The sequence below is a fragment of the Anopheles gambiae genome, chromosome X (genome assembly GCF_943734735.2).
Source record: "Anopheles gambiae chromosome X, idAnoGambNW_F1_1, whole genome shotgun sequence".
NCBI classification, from domain to species: Eukaryota; Metazoa; Arthropoda; class Insecta; order Diptera; family Culicidae; genus Anopheles; species Anopheles gambiae.
In genome coordinates, this window is record NC_064600.1 from 21,457,264 (window position 1) to 21,472,469 (window position 15,206).

Consider the following 15,206-nt stretch of genomic DNA (forward strand, 5'->3'; position numbering starts at 1 on the left):
AAGCAGTAAAGCCGGTGTTTTCGTGCCATTTTATCCCGATACTTGGGAGAGTAGCGAATGAAATTATCTTATTTGTCTTGAAATTAAAATTCTTTTATTTTACTATTCCGAAATTGTAAATATTAATCTTAAGATTAATTGAACTTTCGCTTTTCAGACACATTTTTTTACTTTAAATCATACTTTTATTCATAACTTTAGATACACTATATACATTGCATTGAACTAAATAATACTAACCAACCCGGCAAAATGCCGGGACCCTCGCATCCTGTACGGGATGCACTTTCGCTCGAGCCTCCTCAGAGGGCTCTATCACTACCACCATGGATGGATCGTAATAAGGGGGCGTCCATAAATTACGTAACGCTCAAAGGGGGGAGGGGGTTCCCTGTAGTGTTACGGTTTGTTACATAGGGGAGAGGGGGGGTTCACATTCTGTTACGTAACGTAATACAATGTTGATGCAAAACCAAATTAAGGGGGGGGGTGTTCGATCATGCGTTGCGTAATTTTGGAAGGGGGGTCTCCTCTAACGTTACGTTTTGTTACGATAGGGGGGGAGGGGGTCGAAAAATCCCAATTTCAGCGTTACGTAAATTATGGACGGCCTCTAACGAGTTTGGGGACATGAAGTTCCTCGTTCTCGAGCCGTTGAAAGGCTTTAAGCTTCCGCAAAACCCATGGATAATTTCAAAGAGCATTACCAACGTGGTTGGAGAGCTTACCCAAAGCAGCCACTCGATGGAATTCGGGCAGAAATATCTGATCAAAACCCGAAACCTTGAGCAGTACACAAAAATGCAAAGCATCACGCAACTCATCAATGGTACAAAAGTATCCATCACCCCTCACGCTACGCTGAACACAGTCCAGTGCGTAATATTCGCCCCGGAGCTGAAAGGACTAAAGGACGAAGAAATTTTGCTCAACATGGAAAGTCAAAACGTCAAGCAAGTCCGACGATTCACCCGAAAGGTTAATGACGAAATACAACCAACGAACTCTTTCCTGATACGCGTAGAAGCTGGAAAAATACCGGAATCCCTTCGCATAGGGCTGTTGCAGGTGCGAACGAAACCATACTACCCAAAACCAATGCTGTGCTACAAATGCGCCAGCTATGGACACACAAAAGTACGCTGCTCAAAGGGACAGGTGTGTGGAAACTGCGGAACCGCAGCACACCGAGAATGTTCGACCCATCCCGCTTGCGTGAACTGCAAAGGCGAACACAGCGCATTTTCTCGCGAATTCCCTGCGCTCCAATTTGAAGAACAAGTCATCAAAATAAAAATCGACCACAACTGCACCTACAAGGAAGCTCGGCAAATAACCCTCCAACAACATCAGCGAACAAGTGCTGTACAGCAGCGAATCACATTTGCGCAACAAACTACAACGGTGGATGATGAAGACATGAAAATCAAGCGGCTCGAAGAAGAACAAAATGAACTGAAGAAAACGATCCAAGAACAGATAAAAAGGATGGATACCCAGAGCAAGCTCATCGAAGCTCTTCTAAAGAAATTGAAAGAACCAAATGGAAATTTCCATAACAACAAGAATAACTCAACGAACGAAGCCACTACACAAATCGAAGAAAACCAAAACTCAACCCAATCCAACAATATCTGCGAGAGCAACAACAATGCTGAAGCAACGGAAAACCTCGAAACCGACAACGAAACAAATGACCAGGAAACAATGTCTACATCCGACACAGAAGCAGAAAATTCGGCCACATCAGTCATCTCAGCACAATCCCGCAAACGAAACCACAACCTGGAAAACGTCTCATCGGAAGAAGAAGAATTAAGAAATGCAGTGAAAAACATGCCATCTAACGAAATCACAGTCATCTCGCCCATCGCTTCTCCCACTCTTCCCTCCGAACAACGATCGCCAACTGCCAAACCATCGAAGAAAAAACATCGCCACTGAATTTGTTCTCCTTTCCTCTTACCCCAATAGTTTACTAACCTAAACCATTATCATGCTCTCCACACCCATAAATACTAATGACATAAACAAACCATTCCTATTAAACTGGAACATAAGAGTAATGAACACTAACCTCTACGAACTTCAACTACTTATTAACGAATACAAACCTGCCGTCATAACACTTCAAGAAGTTTACAATCCACCTAATACCAACCACTCTCCACTTAATCTCTACAATTGGTCCTACAAGCTCTCTCCAACTAACCTACATCACAGTGTTGCAATAGGTGTACATAAATCTATTCCCTTCAAATTAATAAAAACTAACACCAATCTTTCCGCAATAGCAATAAATATTAAGTCTCCCATAGACAAGACCATCGTTTCAATCTAGCTACCCCCTAGACCTACCTTCAACGAATCCGAGCTTAACTCATTTCTTAATCTTTTTTCACATCCCTTGCTAATAGCAGGAGACCTTAATGCAGAAGACAAGAACCTTAGAATCTCCCAAACTAACAGAAATTTAATAAACTAAATAACATTTTTACTAACCATAATCTTTCTCTCATTTCTAACCCCAACCCTACCCGACTATGTATCTCTTCAGGTACAGAATCCTTCCTTGACTACATCATCTCATCCTCCTCCCTCCTTAACGAACTTAAACTTAACGTGTTGGCGGACACACATGGCAGTGATCACTATCCGATCATTGTCAAAAACAAATCATCTCTTCCGGAAAATAAACAACGACCGAAATGGAAATACGAGAATGCCGATTGGGCATCATACCAAATAAACATAATAAAACATCTACATTCAGACCCTCAGGCACGAGAAGAAAACATCATCAAGATCATAAACGATGCAGCAGCGAAATCGATCCCAAAATCAAAGGGCAAACCAGGCAAACGAAGTGTTCACTGGTGGAACGACACTGTCGCAAAAGCCATAAAAAGGAGACGCAAGGCGCTCCGAAAACTACAAAATGCCAAGAAAAACCAAGACCACATCCATATCCCTAACTTTTCCGAGGAATTTCAAATTGCCCATCGCATTGCAAGAGAAGAAATTAAAAAGGCAAAACAAGAATCATGGAACAGATTCAAAGATCGCATAAGTCCCGAAATGTCAGGAAAAGACATGTGGAAAAACGTAAAATGCCTAATAGAACGCAAGCAAGACACCGCTCATATCATCATCAAAACCGATGACGACACAATAGTGTCAGTTGAGTCAACACCAGAGGTACTTGCCACTCATTTTGCCACCATATCCGCCACAAATAGTTATTCGCCAGAATTTAAAACCATCAAAGCAAAAACCGAATCCATACAATTACAGTTCAATAGCAGACCCAACATACATTACAATAGATCCTTTTCCATAGCCGAACTGAGTTGGGCTCTTGCCAAGTGCAAAGGCAACTCAGCAGGACCAGACGACATTGGCTATCCACTGTTGAAAAACCTTCCTTCTGAAGGAAAAAACCTGCTCTTAAAGCTTTACAACCACATATGGCAGAGTGGCAAAATTCCCCCTCACTGGAAGAAAAGTCTAACAATACCCATCTTAAAGCCCAATAAACCTAAACACAGCCCAAATAGCTACAGACCAATTAGTTTACTAAACTGCATCGGAAAAGTGTTGGAAAGAATGGTAAACCGGTGTCTTATTCAAGAACTGGAAGGCAGGAAACTCCTCAGCATTAATCAACATGCATTTAGATGCGGTTTAGGCACGGAAACTTACTTTGTGCAACTCGAAGAACTGCTGGCCAAAGTAAAAACCGATAAACATCATGCCGACTGTGCTATCATCGACTTGGCTAAAGCTTTCGATCGGACATGGAAATATGCAATCATGCACCAGCTAGCCAGATGGAATTTCGGAGGAACATGATCACATTCCTCGATGATTTCCTCTCAGACCGTACCTTCGAGGTTCTGATTGGAACGAACAAATCTAGCACTAAAACACTCGAAAACGGAGTTCCTCAGGGAGCCATCCTTTCTCCAACATTATTTCTGATCAGCATCGAAAGTCTTCTACCATACATTACTCCATTGGTGTAAGCTGATGATATCGTTCTGATCTCGAGCAATGTAGATAATGGAGTTGCGCGATACAATCTGCAACAGGGACTGAACATCTTATGGGAATGGTCAAAACGTATTGGTTATGACATCGCTGCTGAAAAAAGCAATATACTGCACATCTGCACCAAACCGCACCCAAACGTACCGCTTTGCCTTAATCAATCACAAATTCCAGACTGCAAAAAAGTAAAGATACTCGGGATCACAATAGACCAAAAACTCACATTCCAAGCCCACATTAAACAATTAAAAACTACAGCTACCAAGAAAATCAACCTTTTCAAAATGCTCAGTACAGGAACCCACAAAGCTTCAAAAGATACACTTATCTTCATTATTAATCACTGGTTACTTCCAAAACTACTGTACGGTAGTGAAATAGTATCGATTAAAAAGGAACAGTTTGAAAAAGCAATAAGCCCCATCTACCATGCCGTTCTAAGATATGCCATAGGCGCCTTCCGAACCAGCCCTATCGTCTCTATGCTAAGTGAGAGCGGACTTCTTCCACTTAGCCATATAATAACAACTAAATTAGCCGCAACAGCAACAAGAATTAAAGAAAAGAATATCCAAGCACCATCATTCCTCAATAGAGCCAACTCCGAACTTTTCACTATAACAAACTGCAATATCCCGGATATCACAACACTGTTACATCTTGGCACTCGGCCGTGGTACCATGAACCCCCTAACATAGACTGGCATTTTAAAAACATCCTTAAAGCAGGCTGCAATAGTACAATAGCACAAAAACATTTCATAGAACACATCAACAACAAATACATTAAGCACAACCACATTTATACCGATGGATCCGTCGATGAAGCAGCAGCAGGATTCGGGATTTACTCACCCATTGATAAAGTAGCGTCCAAACTGCCGGATCATTCTTCCATCTTTACGGCAGAAACGTTGGCATTAATCCAGGCAGTTGAAGATACCCTGCGCTCTGACCTGGAAAACGTCATCTTTACCGACAGTGCGAGTGTCCTCTCGGCACTAGAGCATGGAACATGTAAGGACCCAAACATCCAAAAGCTCTACCAGGTCACTAGCCCACACATAAACCAGGATCAACCACTCACCATCTGTTGGATACCTGGTCACACTGGTATCAAAGGCAACGAGATCGCCGACCGCCTCGCCAACAAAGGCCGAAGAAAAACATCAACCTACAACACTTCGTTGCCTAAAAGGGACGCAATTATCTATATAAATGGAAAAATAAGAGAGGCGTGGGAAAAGGAATGGTTAAAAACCAAAAACAACTTCCTTCGGCTAGTGAAATTAACAACTACACCATGGCCATCAGTAATAAAACATCGAGACCAAAAGATCCTTACTCGAGTAAGAATAGGCCACACTAGACTGACCCACAGCCATCTCATCGAACGATCCAGTCCTCCTCTCTGCCAATTCTGCGGTACCACTATAACAATATTCCACCTCTTAACAGAATGCCACGGATACACACAACTTCGTAATACTTGCCATCTTGACGCCAACATAGACTCAATACTTTCACGCCACCCACAGAAACAGGAAAATCTATTAAAATTTCTAAAACTATCACATTTATTCCATCAACTATAACAATCTAATAATCTGACTTTTCCCCACAAAGAGGCGACAGAACTCCGCAGGAGCCAAAGCCTCTCTAAACCATACTAACAACAACAACGTCAAGTTCCATAGTTCAAAGCAACAACATCGTGTCTTCATCATTACCAAACTTCCTCTTCATCATTAACAAATATGTTTGATTACGTAAGCAAAAACCAAGGAGGATAATGTGTCCCATATTGCAAACATGATGTTCACTAGTTATATTTTTGACACTTGTATTACTTATGAGTACCAACAAGTGCCCTGGGATTATACCATTCCTCGAAATGTTTTTGTTTGATCCACTGTCTATTAGAATATTTAAACTTCTATTTGATTTCAAATTTTTACAAGTTGAATATGGAAGAAAGTCTAGGCTGGATTGGTTGTTTTGGTGACTTCCCAAAAAAATGTCAAAATGTCATCTTCTTCATACTCTGAAGCTTCAGCAACAAGTGAAGGTATTTCATTATTGTTCATAATATTCCTCTAAATTGTCAGCCGACTTTTAGTTTGTAGATTAACTTCAATTTTTCTGTAACAGTTTGGTATTTTATTTGTTCAACAGGATTAACTTGTGAATATGTTTGTCCTGTCCTATGAGTATTTGTATAAGTTTTTTTTTTTGTATTCACATGGATTGGAAAGTTGTTCGATGCTTTGTTAAAAGTCCCTGTCTTTTGAAATTTTGGTTGTGTTAATTGTGACGCTATTTTTTCGTTTGCGGTGAATTTGCAAAGGAATGCATAAGCACTTTCAATTGTACCTGGCTTAGTAGCTTGCGCATAACCAAAGTAAGGATGCTTGAGCCCTGCAAAAAAAGTGGGTAATACATCTTCTTCTATAAATTTACAAATAGCTGTCTAACTTTCATTGTAAATACTATTCTGCTTTGCGATAGTTTTAATGTTAAGTATTAATTCTTTTGTTTTCTTGTAATACACATGAATACTCATATCATCACTTTGTTTGTTCGACTAAAGCTGGGCTTTATATGTGGCCAGTTCTTGACGATCACCAAAGTCTTCTATAAAAACATTGTTGTAGCGTGCTGCGGTATAGTGCGCTATTACGAGCGGATTCCACCCCGGAAAAACCAGTAACCATATTGCGATACAGTTTGTGATGGAAAAGGGTTCGTTGGTGACTCAAGACATGTAGGAAAAAATACACTAGTGCCTCAAACGTAAAAATTTCCAATTATCTAAGAAATACGTAAAATACTGAATACTTAAATACTAAGAAACATGAAATGCTTACGATGGCACACTTGCCCCAAATTCCGCTCTACATATATACATATATGACACTATCTGCTAGTGGCGCTTCTAGCTGTTCGTTTAACTGGTCGTTGAGTAATTCATCAAAGTACTGAGCACACCGCGAGAGGGCCTCTGGCTGGTTACTAACCAGATCTCCATCCTTGTTGCGACAGCAGGTTAACTTAGGTACAACGTTGTTTCGGTGACCTGCTATCGCTTGGTAAAACTTTCGTGTTGGTCCGTACGCCTCTCTGGTTTGCTCGAGTTCCCGCATGTTTTGCTCTTACAAAGCATGCTTCTTGGAACGGTGAACTCGTTTCTCTTCTCGTCTAAGCCGTGAATATTCCTCTGCGCATGCCCGCGTTCTTTACCGTTGCTGCATTGCTCGGTATGCAATATTCTTACGTTCGGTCACTTGTCTGCATTCATCGTCGAACCAGCCAGATTTGGTGTTGCCACGACGTGGTGGGAGTATTTTTCTTGCACAGTTTATTATTTTTGTTTTTAGAGCGTTCCACCTCTCGCTCGTAGTTTCATAACTGTTTTCTGGTAGTAGAGACTCGTCTAAAGCGGCTTTGAATTCCTGTTGGACATTAGTGTCACTTAGAGAGTCCGTGTTGAGCCGAAGCTGCGTGTTTTCTCCGCCCCCATTGACGCGGGGGCGGGCGATTCTACAACGTATCACTAAGCCAACCAAGTAGTGATCGGAATCGATATTAGCTCCTCGATAAGTTCTTACGTTTAACAGGCTCGACTGTCGTCGGCGGCTTATTGTATCCTTCTGTGGCTTTCTGTAGTCATTTGTTACGTGAGACTGGGTGACTGGCCCTGCGCCCACGTGGCCGTTTTATTTAGCGTCGGGTTGCCCCCCCGACGTTCAGGCACCCAGTTTCCCGGGATACCCACCCCCCTCCTGGTTCGCCATATGCCACCATCCGCCCAAGGGGTTGGATCTAGCCCGTGTACCCAAGCTAGTATATATGGAGGCACATGTTACCACTCTGCACGACGAGGACGTGTCGGAATAGGAGTTGGATGGGAGAGCCTATGTTATCCCTCGGAGGGCTTCGGATCCCATCCCGATATATAAAAAAAAAAAAATATATATATATATATATATATATATACATATATATATATATATATATATATATATATATATATATATATATATATATATATATATATATATATATATATATATATATATATATATATATATATATATATATATATATATATAGATATATATAACACATAAGCACATTTGGAATCCAATTGTGCCTGTACAAAAAAGGGCGCCAGAGAGTCGAATATGCTATACAGGGTTTCCCACGATTTTTTGGTTGGTTCCCATCAATTTTTGATGGGTTCTCATATTTTTTTGGTGCGTTTCCACGATTTTTTGGTCGTTTCCCAGAATTTGTTGGTCCAATTGTATTGATATCCAATCGGAAAATACCATAAATTATGGGAACGAACCAAAAATCTATGGGATACGACCAAAAAATCGTGAGAACGCACCAATAAATCATGGGAACTGACCAATAAATCGTGGGAAACCCTGTAAGAAAGATTAAAGATCCAAAATGTCCCATAATTATTAAAACCCTTGATAAATTTGTCGAACTCGAAGTCAATTTTCCCGTATGTTACGCTAACATTTCTTTTACTTGACAATAAGACGTAAACGTGATATACTTTGTCTATGTCATAAGATTTATTCATGTGCGGATCAATGTCTACATCATCTTAACACTTTAAGCGCCGCGTCATATGAAATCGCATGACGGCTTTGTTGACCATTCAGCTTTGTATCTGACGCTCAGCAATTCTCTTGATAACGAATGAAGTACGAAAGAGAAAACAAGAACGACATGTGCTACGCCGCTTATCGCAATGAAACAAAAGTGTAATAACAATCGCACGAGAAATTGTCGCTCTCATCGCTCTCTTGCCATGCGCTACGTGGTCACTCGTAAAACTGTGACGTCAGGCCGGCGGTTAAAGTGTTAAAGCAGTAAAATTACATTGTACACAATGTTCCCAAAATATTCGAATGCTAATACTTTTTTCGTTAGTCGAACATCTCCGTTTCTAACCAAATTATTACTAATTGTCCTGTTTTTATAGGGTTTAGTCACAAAATTAATTATTTGATGTGATAGCGCTAACAAAATATTACTATCGTATATATTCCTGTAGAAAATATTATATTTTACCAGTAGGGAATTTATTTTGCATTTGATAATGTAGAGGGGTTTCAATTCCAACTAACAACTGGGCACAGCCTATAAGATTGACTCGATTTAAAAAGCTGATAGTCAACCACCGTTTTTGGTGCACTTTCCATATTAATTGAAAGATTCTCAACTTCGATTGAATAGATGTCAGCTGCGGCATCTCAGTCCGCGTATGGCTGTAATGGCTGGCTGCGTATAAAAGGTACGGCGCGTATCGAAGACTACATGTAATTAATTGAGGTCAGTTCTCTCTCTCTCACACACACACACACACACACACACACACACACACACACACACACACACCTTCCCTACGTGAAGCATTTTTGTATTTTTTGTTATATTCGTAAAAATACGCATTCAATCGCCTTGCTTTCTTTCGACAAATTGTATAGAAATATCATATCTTCTAAAATATATCATCCAAAACTTCTACCCATCCCTGTAACATTGGTTTAAGCTTATTTTCGATGTGGCTAAAATTACATCAATATGCGACTAAACCTTATTTTGCATTTTTCTTGGTTATTTGTTTGTTTGGGTTATGAAACTTACATGGTGTGCATAGAACACTCTAATGAATACATTTTGAGCATTGAAAAGTTCTTTGTAGTCAAAAAATGCTTAAATAGAGGGTGCCCATTTTGCCCCACATGCCCATTTTGCCCCGCTTTCGCCTACTTTATGTATTTGAACTTCCCTAGCACACCGGCTAGTTCCAGCATCCGTACGCAATGAAAACGACATTTGATTCGCAGTGCGCATGTAAAATGGAAAAATAACATATTTTCTGAAAATGTCTAGAATGATATGGCAAAATGCTTTGGACAGCTGCTACCAGATGCGCTTGTAATAATTGAAATTATATTAGCGATCAATGTACCCGTGCCTTGATGTCATGTTTGAAAGCTGCTAGAGCGCGGTGTTAATTGGATCTTGCGTACAATCTAGGGCAATTTGATTCTTTTCAGTGAACGCGTGCGATGTAGTTCGTTCAGTATGATGGTCAATCAGTCAGTCAGGTCGGGTCAGTCGCTCGATTGGAGCTAACTACCTTTTTTTTTAAATATCATGTTTAATGTTATCAACATTTTAATGCAAAAACAGAATGTTACTGCTTTCAAGGCTGTATTTTTAACTATAAATACCCCGCTGCGCAAAGCGATCGAAAACTTCTCAACCTCTCGCTCAATGTAGCTAGAGAGCAATAACCAATAATGATAAAGCGAGATGAAAAGATGGGGAAGAAGGGAAAAAGGGGAGAAAGCGAACGTGGGTGTAAACTATTTTTCGACCATTATCATTTTTGCGCCAACACGGTCGCTTTTTTGTGAGAAAGAGACAAACACATACAACGCGCTCTCTCGAACGATCGTAAACGCTTCAATTGATGAAGAGCTTCGATCGGTTCTTCGGACGTTTCTGCTCGCTTTCTCCATCGGTTTCGGCGGAAAGCGAGCTACGAACCGAGCTCAAAAACTGCTCGATTTTGTTGTGCGGGATGTAACGGATGTTGTACCAGTTTCCGGAATAAAGTTTAATGTCGAAATTCTGCCGAAATTCAACTCATATGAACGCTTTGAGTTTTGGCGTCATTGTTTGCCACCCGCTGCGCAAACCCGCTGCGATCGAAAACTTCTCAGCCGCTCGCTCAATGTAGCTAGAGAGCAAGAAATAATAATGATAAAGCGGTGTAAGGGAGGAGGAGGGGAGAAGAAGAACGTCGGAGTGAAGTATTTTTCGGCCATTATGATTTTTGCGCCAACACGATTGCGTCCCGGAGCTTTTTTGTCAGAAAGAGACAAACACAGATAGCGCGCTCTCTCGAACGACCGTAAACGCTTCAATCGATTAAGAGCTTCGATCGGTTCTTCGGACGATTCTGCTCGCTTTCTCGATCGGTTTCGGCGGAAAGCGAGCTAGAAACCGAGCTCAAAAAACTGCTTGATTTTGTTGAGCGGGAAGCAATCGAAAACTTCCTAGCCTCTCGCTCTCGCAGGTTTCTCAGTAGTATTCATGAGTGCTTGAGAAAATGAGCGTTGAGAAACCCCATGGCTCCGCGGTCTAAGGTGCCTTTGAGAAATGGTGAAAATAATGCTCTCAAAACATAGCTAAAAATTGACTTTGGAAGCTTGCGTCTGAGAACTTATGTTGAGAAACGTTTATGAGTGATTGAGTATATTTTATCGGGATGAGAAAGCTACATGGCACCATGGTTATTTGGACTAATTTTGCATATATGTAAATACCTACGCGGTCATGTAGGCCTATACTGGCTTTCAGCACTTTTTAGAACCACGCGGTCCTTGCTACGATAGGATGGTCCATGTTAGGCTTTAGCGCATGATGGACATGTTATTAAGTCGCACGAGTAAGTTCTTTATATGTTTTAGCGACCAATCGTCAACTATTTTACTTCTTTTTAATACATTTTATACAGAGATTGACAGCAAATTCATACGGTTAAATAAAAAAACTACCTTTAACGATCGATTTTCTTATTTGTTCCACGATACCACCTACTGTCATGGTGTTTTGCTACAATATTTACACCCGTGTGATGGATACTAGTAACAGTTCATACGATCTAGTGCACAACCTGACCTGTCCTGGAAACGGGTGCGAGCTTGTTGGAATCGATTCTGACCCGTGGGTGCAGCGAGTGCGCTAATTCGGAGTCCGGCCCGTAAGCGTAACGAGTTCGAGTCATCGCTTCTGACAGGCTAGCATCCAATTCCGGAACAGGTAGCGAAATAAATCGCATGACCCACCACTAGGCATCTCACTGCAGTTATCAAGTTTTGCGATGACCTCAAATCTGTCGCATCGAAATTCTCGGGACTACATAGTGTGCGTTTTGCGTTTTGAAAGTTAATACATACGTTAACGACGAGGAAGAAATAAGTGAGCACACACAACCTTTCAGTTTGAGTACCAAATAGCAAGTCAAGAAGATCCAGATGGCCTTACTGGATGCGTGTCTTATTCCTAGACTTTTGCTGTTTATCGCGCCAATGCACGTCGCCAGGGAACTTTAAAAGGGTCATAAGCGTTTTGAGCGGTTTGCTCATTTTAAATTCGAAAATACTATCCGTTCAGTTTAAAAACTGTGATCGTCGTGGCGATCGCTCTTAAAGAGAAATTGAATTAAATGAATTTCATAAAATAAAGGTGTCCCGTTTGCAACAAAATTTGATTAACATGCCAACACAATAATCTATCAATGAGTAGTACATTTCCTCCCTTTCATTCTAATGTTTTAGGAAATATCTCGAGATATGGCGATATTGACGGTAACGATTGCAGCTTTGCTCGTAATGACATCAGCTGAAAGTATCGAACGTCGTCGTCCTTTTCATCGCCGTGGTTCTACAACTACGACCAGCTATCCCTTGACAATTGACAACGAAGGGTCAGAGAGCAACTTCAAACTTCGCGGAAAAGATCCATTTTCAGCAAAGGATTCAACTCCAGTAACGAAAATTATCGGTGATAGTTCTTCTGGGAATTTTAAATTAGAAGGCAATAAATTAACGGTAAGCATGATGAAAACATCGCTATGTTCCAGTATAGTTATATATTTTTTTATCTTTTCAATGACAGTCGTTCTCCGAGTACACATTTGGTAGCAGTAAACAAACCTATAGTGGTCCAGATGGTAACATTTCAGATGGATCTATATCCGATGAAGACAAGAACTTCAGCAGCTTCAAAAATCATAAAAAGATATCATTGCTTCCTACGACGAACGCTAGCAGTAAAGATCGGAAACCAAACAGTGGAGCATTTGATTTTCTGAATGGTGATTTCGTAAAACCTAAAGTGACAGCTGGTAAAGCACACATGCTAGAAGCAACCTCAATAGCCGCTCAAGTTGGCAAGACAAAAACTTCATCTGCAATCTCTAGCAAGTTTTCAATTTCACATCCCTCGCCTAGTAGTAACAAGGCATCTGTCAAACTGGCCCACTTAGATGATTCTGCCGTATATGAGGTGTATGCCAGTCTTGACCACTCTTCAGGAAAGACCAAATTTGGCACATCTCCTACTTCTTCGGCAACTACAGGCTCATATAGTTTCGAAGGCAATATTAAGAAAGTACCTCTAAAATATGAAGAGGGTGTTACTGGAGGAGTTGCTGGGAATGGCAGACAGAAATCAAAATTGTCAACAGACACTTTTGGTAGCGGTTCACTTGTATCTGCGAGTAATTTCCATTCAAGTCTTGGGAGTTTCGACAGTGACAATTACAGTACGGGAAAGAAGCAGCAGCAAAGTATTTCAAACTCACCTATTAACAAGTACAACTTTGCTGAACCGCCATCATTGGTCAAGTCAACTTTAAATACTCTCAAACACTTTGGCGCAGGATTAATAGGTAATGATAAAGGGGCTGTCCGTGTTCGATACGATCTGGAAAACAAAGATAACTATAAAATTGGATCCAATTTTGGAAAGGGTCGCTATGAAACTGACGAAAACTATGAAAATTCGGAAGAACCAGCACATAGTAAAGGAAAGTTTTCCGGGAGTGCTGGGTCAGTCAGTGTCGGAGCAGTGGAATTGAGAAGCAAGTTTGCCTCAGATTTCGACGTAAAAAATATTAAACTAGTTAACGACGGTGTCGGATTCAGTAATATTGGCCACACACTTTCTGGCTCACTGAAAAACCACATTTCCCCACATTATAAACATTCCCAGTCAATACTTAACATGCAACATCATCAACAAAAGCAAACACATCATCAGTCGGCACAGTCACTTGCACAACTACACACAAATACACTCGGCAATACTGGTAGCCTAGACAATCCTAAGCCACTCGACTTCCGACCAAAATTTAAATTACAAGATGTCCCTAATTTATATCCCGCCGACCATCTAGGTGCTGGAATAGAAGCTAAGGGCCAGATTGAGAACTTGCTGAACGCTGAGCATGCACCGAAGGACGAGTCTCTAGTGACACAGCTACTTGGTGACGGTAGTCCAACCAGTCGACCTCATTACCATCACTTTTTGAAGTCTCAGGAGGATAACAAACTGGAGAAAGAGGCTCTACGACAGCAGATTGAATTTCTAAAGGCCCAGGCAGCAAAACGACCCGTCGATCACAGTAATTTTAACCAGCCGGCGATTGTTTCAAACGCGCAGAAATTTCGACCGCTTCATCGCATTCCTTCTCACGTTCGACTTGGCGTAAAAGCTCCTTATCCACTTCCACGTATTCCACATTACAATGATCGTCCGTATAGCATCAGTTTCAAAATATAAATCTGACTCACAACTGGCGTAATGGTAATGGTATTGCCAGAGGTATTTGTTGTTTTAACTCTCCAACTCTTATTCCCCTCTACTCCTAAGATTGCGAACATTTATTAAAATGTGTTACATTTCTTGGTAAATTATTATGTTCATATTATTTATTATATCGTTGGATACAAAGTAATAAAAAGTAAATAGTATTCAGAACAGTTTGCTAAGCAGCACGCAACATATGCAAATTCAATGTTATGAGAATTATGTTTAATAATACATACAAATCTTCAGACAGGACGATGTATCTATGATCTTTTCAAACAAAAGATGAGCAAACAAAAGATAACCATTCACAACGATGGGTGCTGGAAGAAAAATGCTCGTTAGCACGATTGAAGCATCACCATTATCACTTCTCGACATGAATTAAAACACATTTTTCTAAACCTGTAACTGAAATGTAATCATCAAATTATTCCTAAAGCTCTGAGCCTATAGAAAATGATCACTTAGTACAGGCTGTACAACAATCAATTTGCAATATAAAAAACGAAAAGATTTCATCATTCAACGAAAGGTGTTTTATTGAATTTTCAATAACAATATATAAAAAACGAATACGAAAAAACGAATTGGAGAGCAAATTAATTCAACGACTAATCCGCCATTAGATTCATCACATTTCATATATCGTCTGATCTGGCTGTTTTGTACATTAATATACTCTTGTTAAAAGTCGTTTAGTAGATTTCTGATTTGTTGTACAATTTTGGTTGAATTGTTTTCAA

The 15,206-nt window shown here is 40.4% G+C and overlaps 1 protein-coding gene across 5 annotated transcripts in view; it reads left to right on the forward strand.

Moving 5' to 3' along the window:
- The window catches only part of LOC133391045 (uncharacterized), a 36,452-nt gene extending 21,799 nt beyond the window's left edge, over positions 1-14,653 (forward strand). For 4 of the 5 annotated variants that reach the window (XM_061640992.1, XM_061640999.1, XM_061641004.1 and 1 more), the window contains 2 exons: positions 12,426-12,698; positions 12,766-14,653. In XM_061640992.1, coding sequence (XP_061496976.1) covers positions 12,426-12,698; positions 12,766-14,433 — 1,941 coding nt within the window. In that variant the 3' untranslated portion in view covers positions 14,434-14,653. The remainder of the gene's footprint in view (positions 1-12,425; positions 12,699-12,765) is intronic. The other variant, XM_061641012.1, reaches the window with a different exon arrangement.
- The last annotated feature ends 553 nt before the right edge of the window (positions 14,654-15,206 follow it).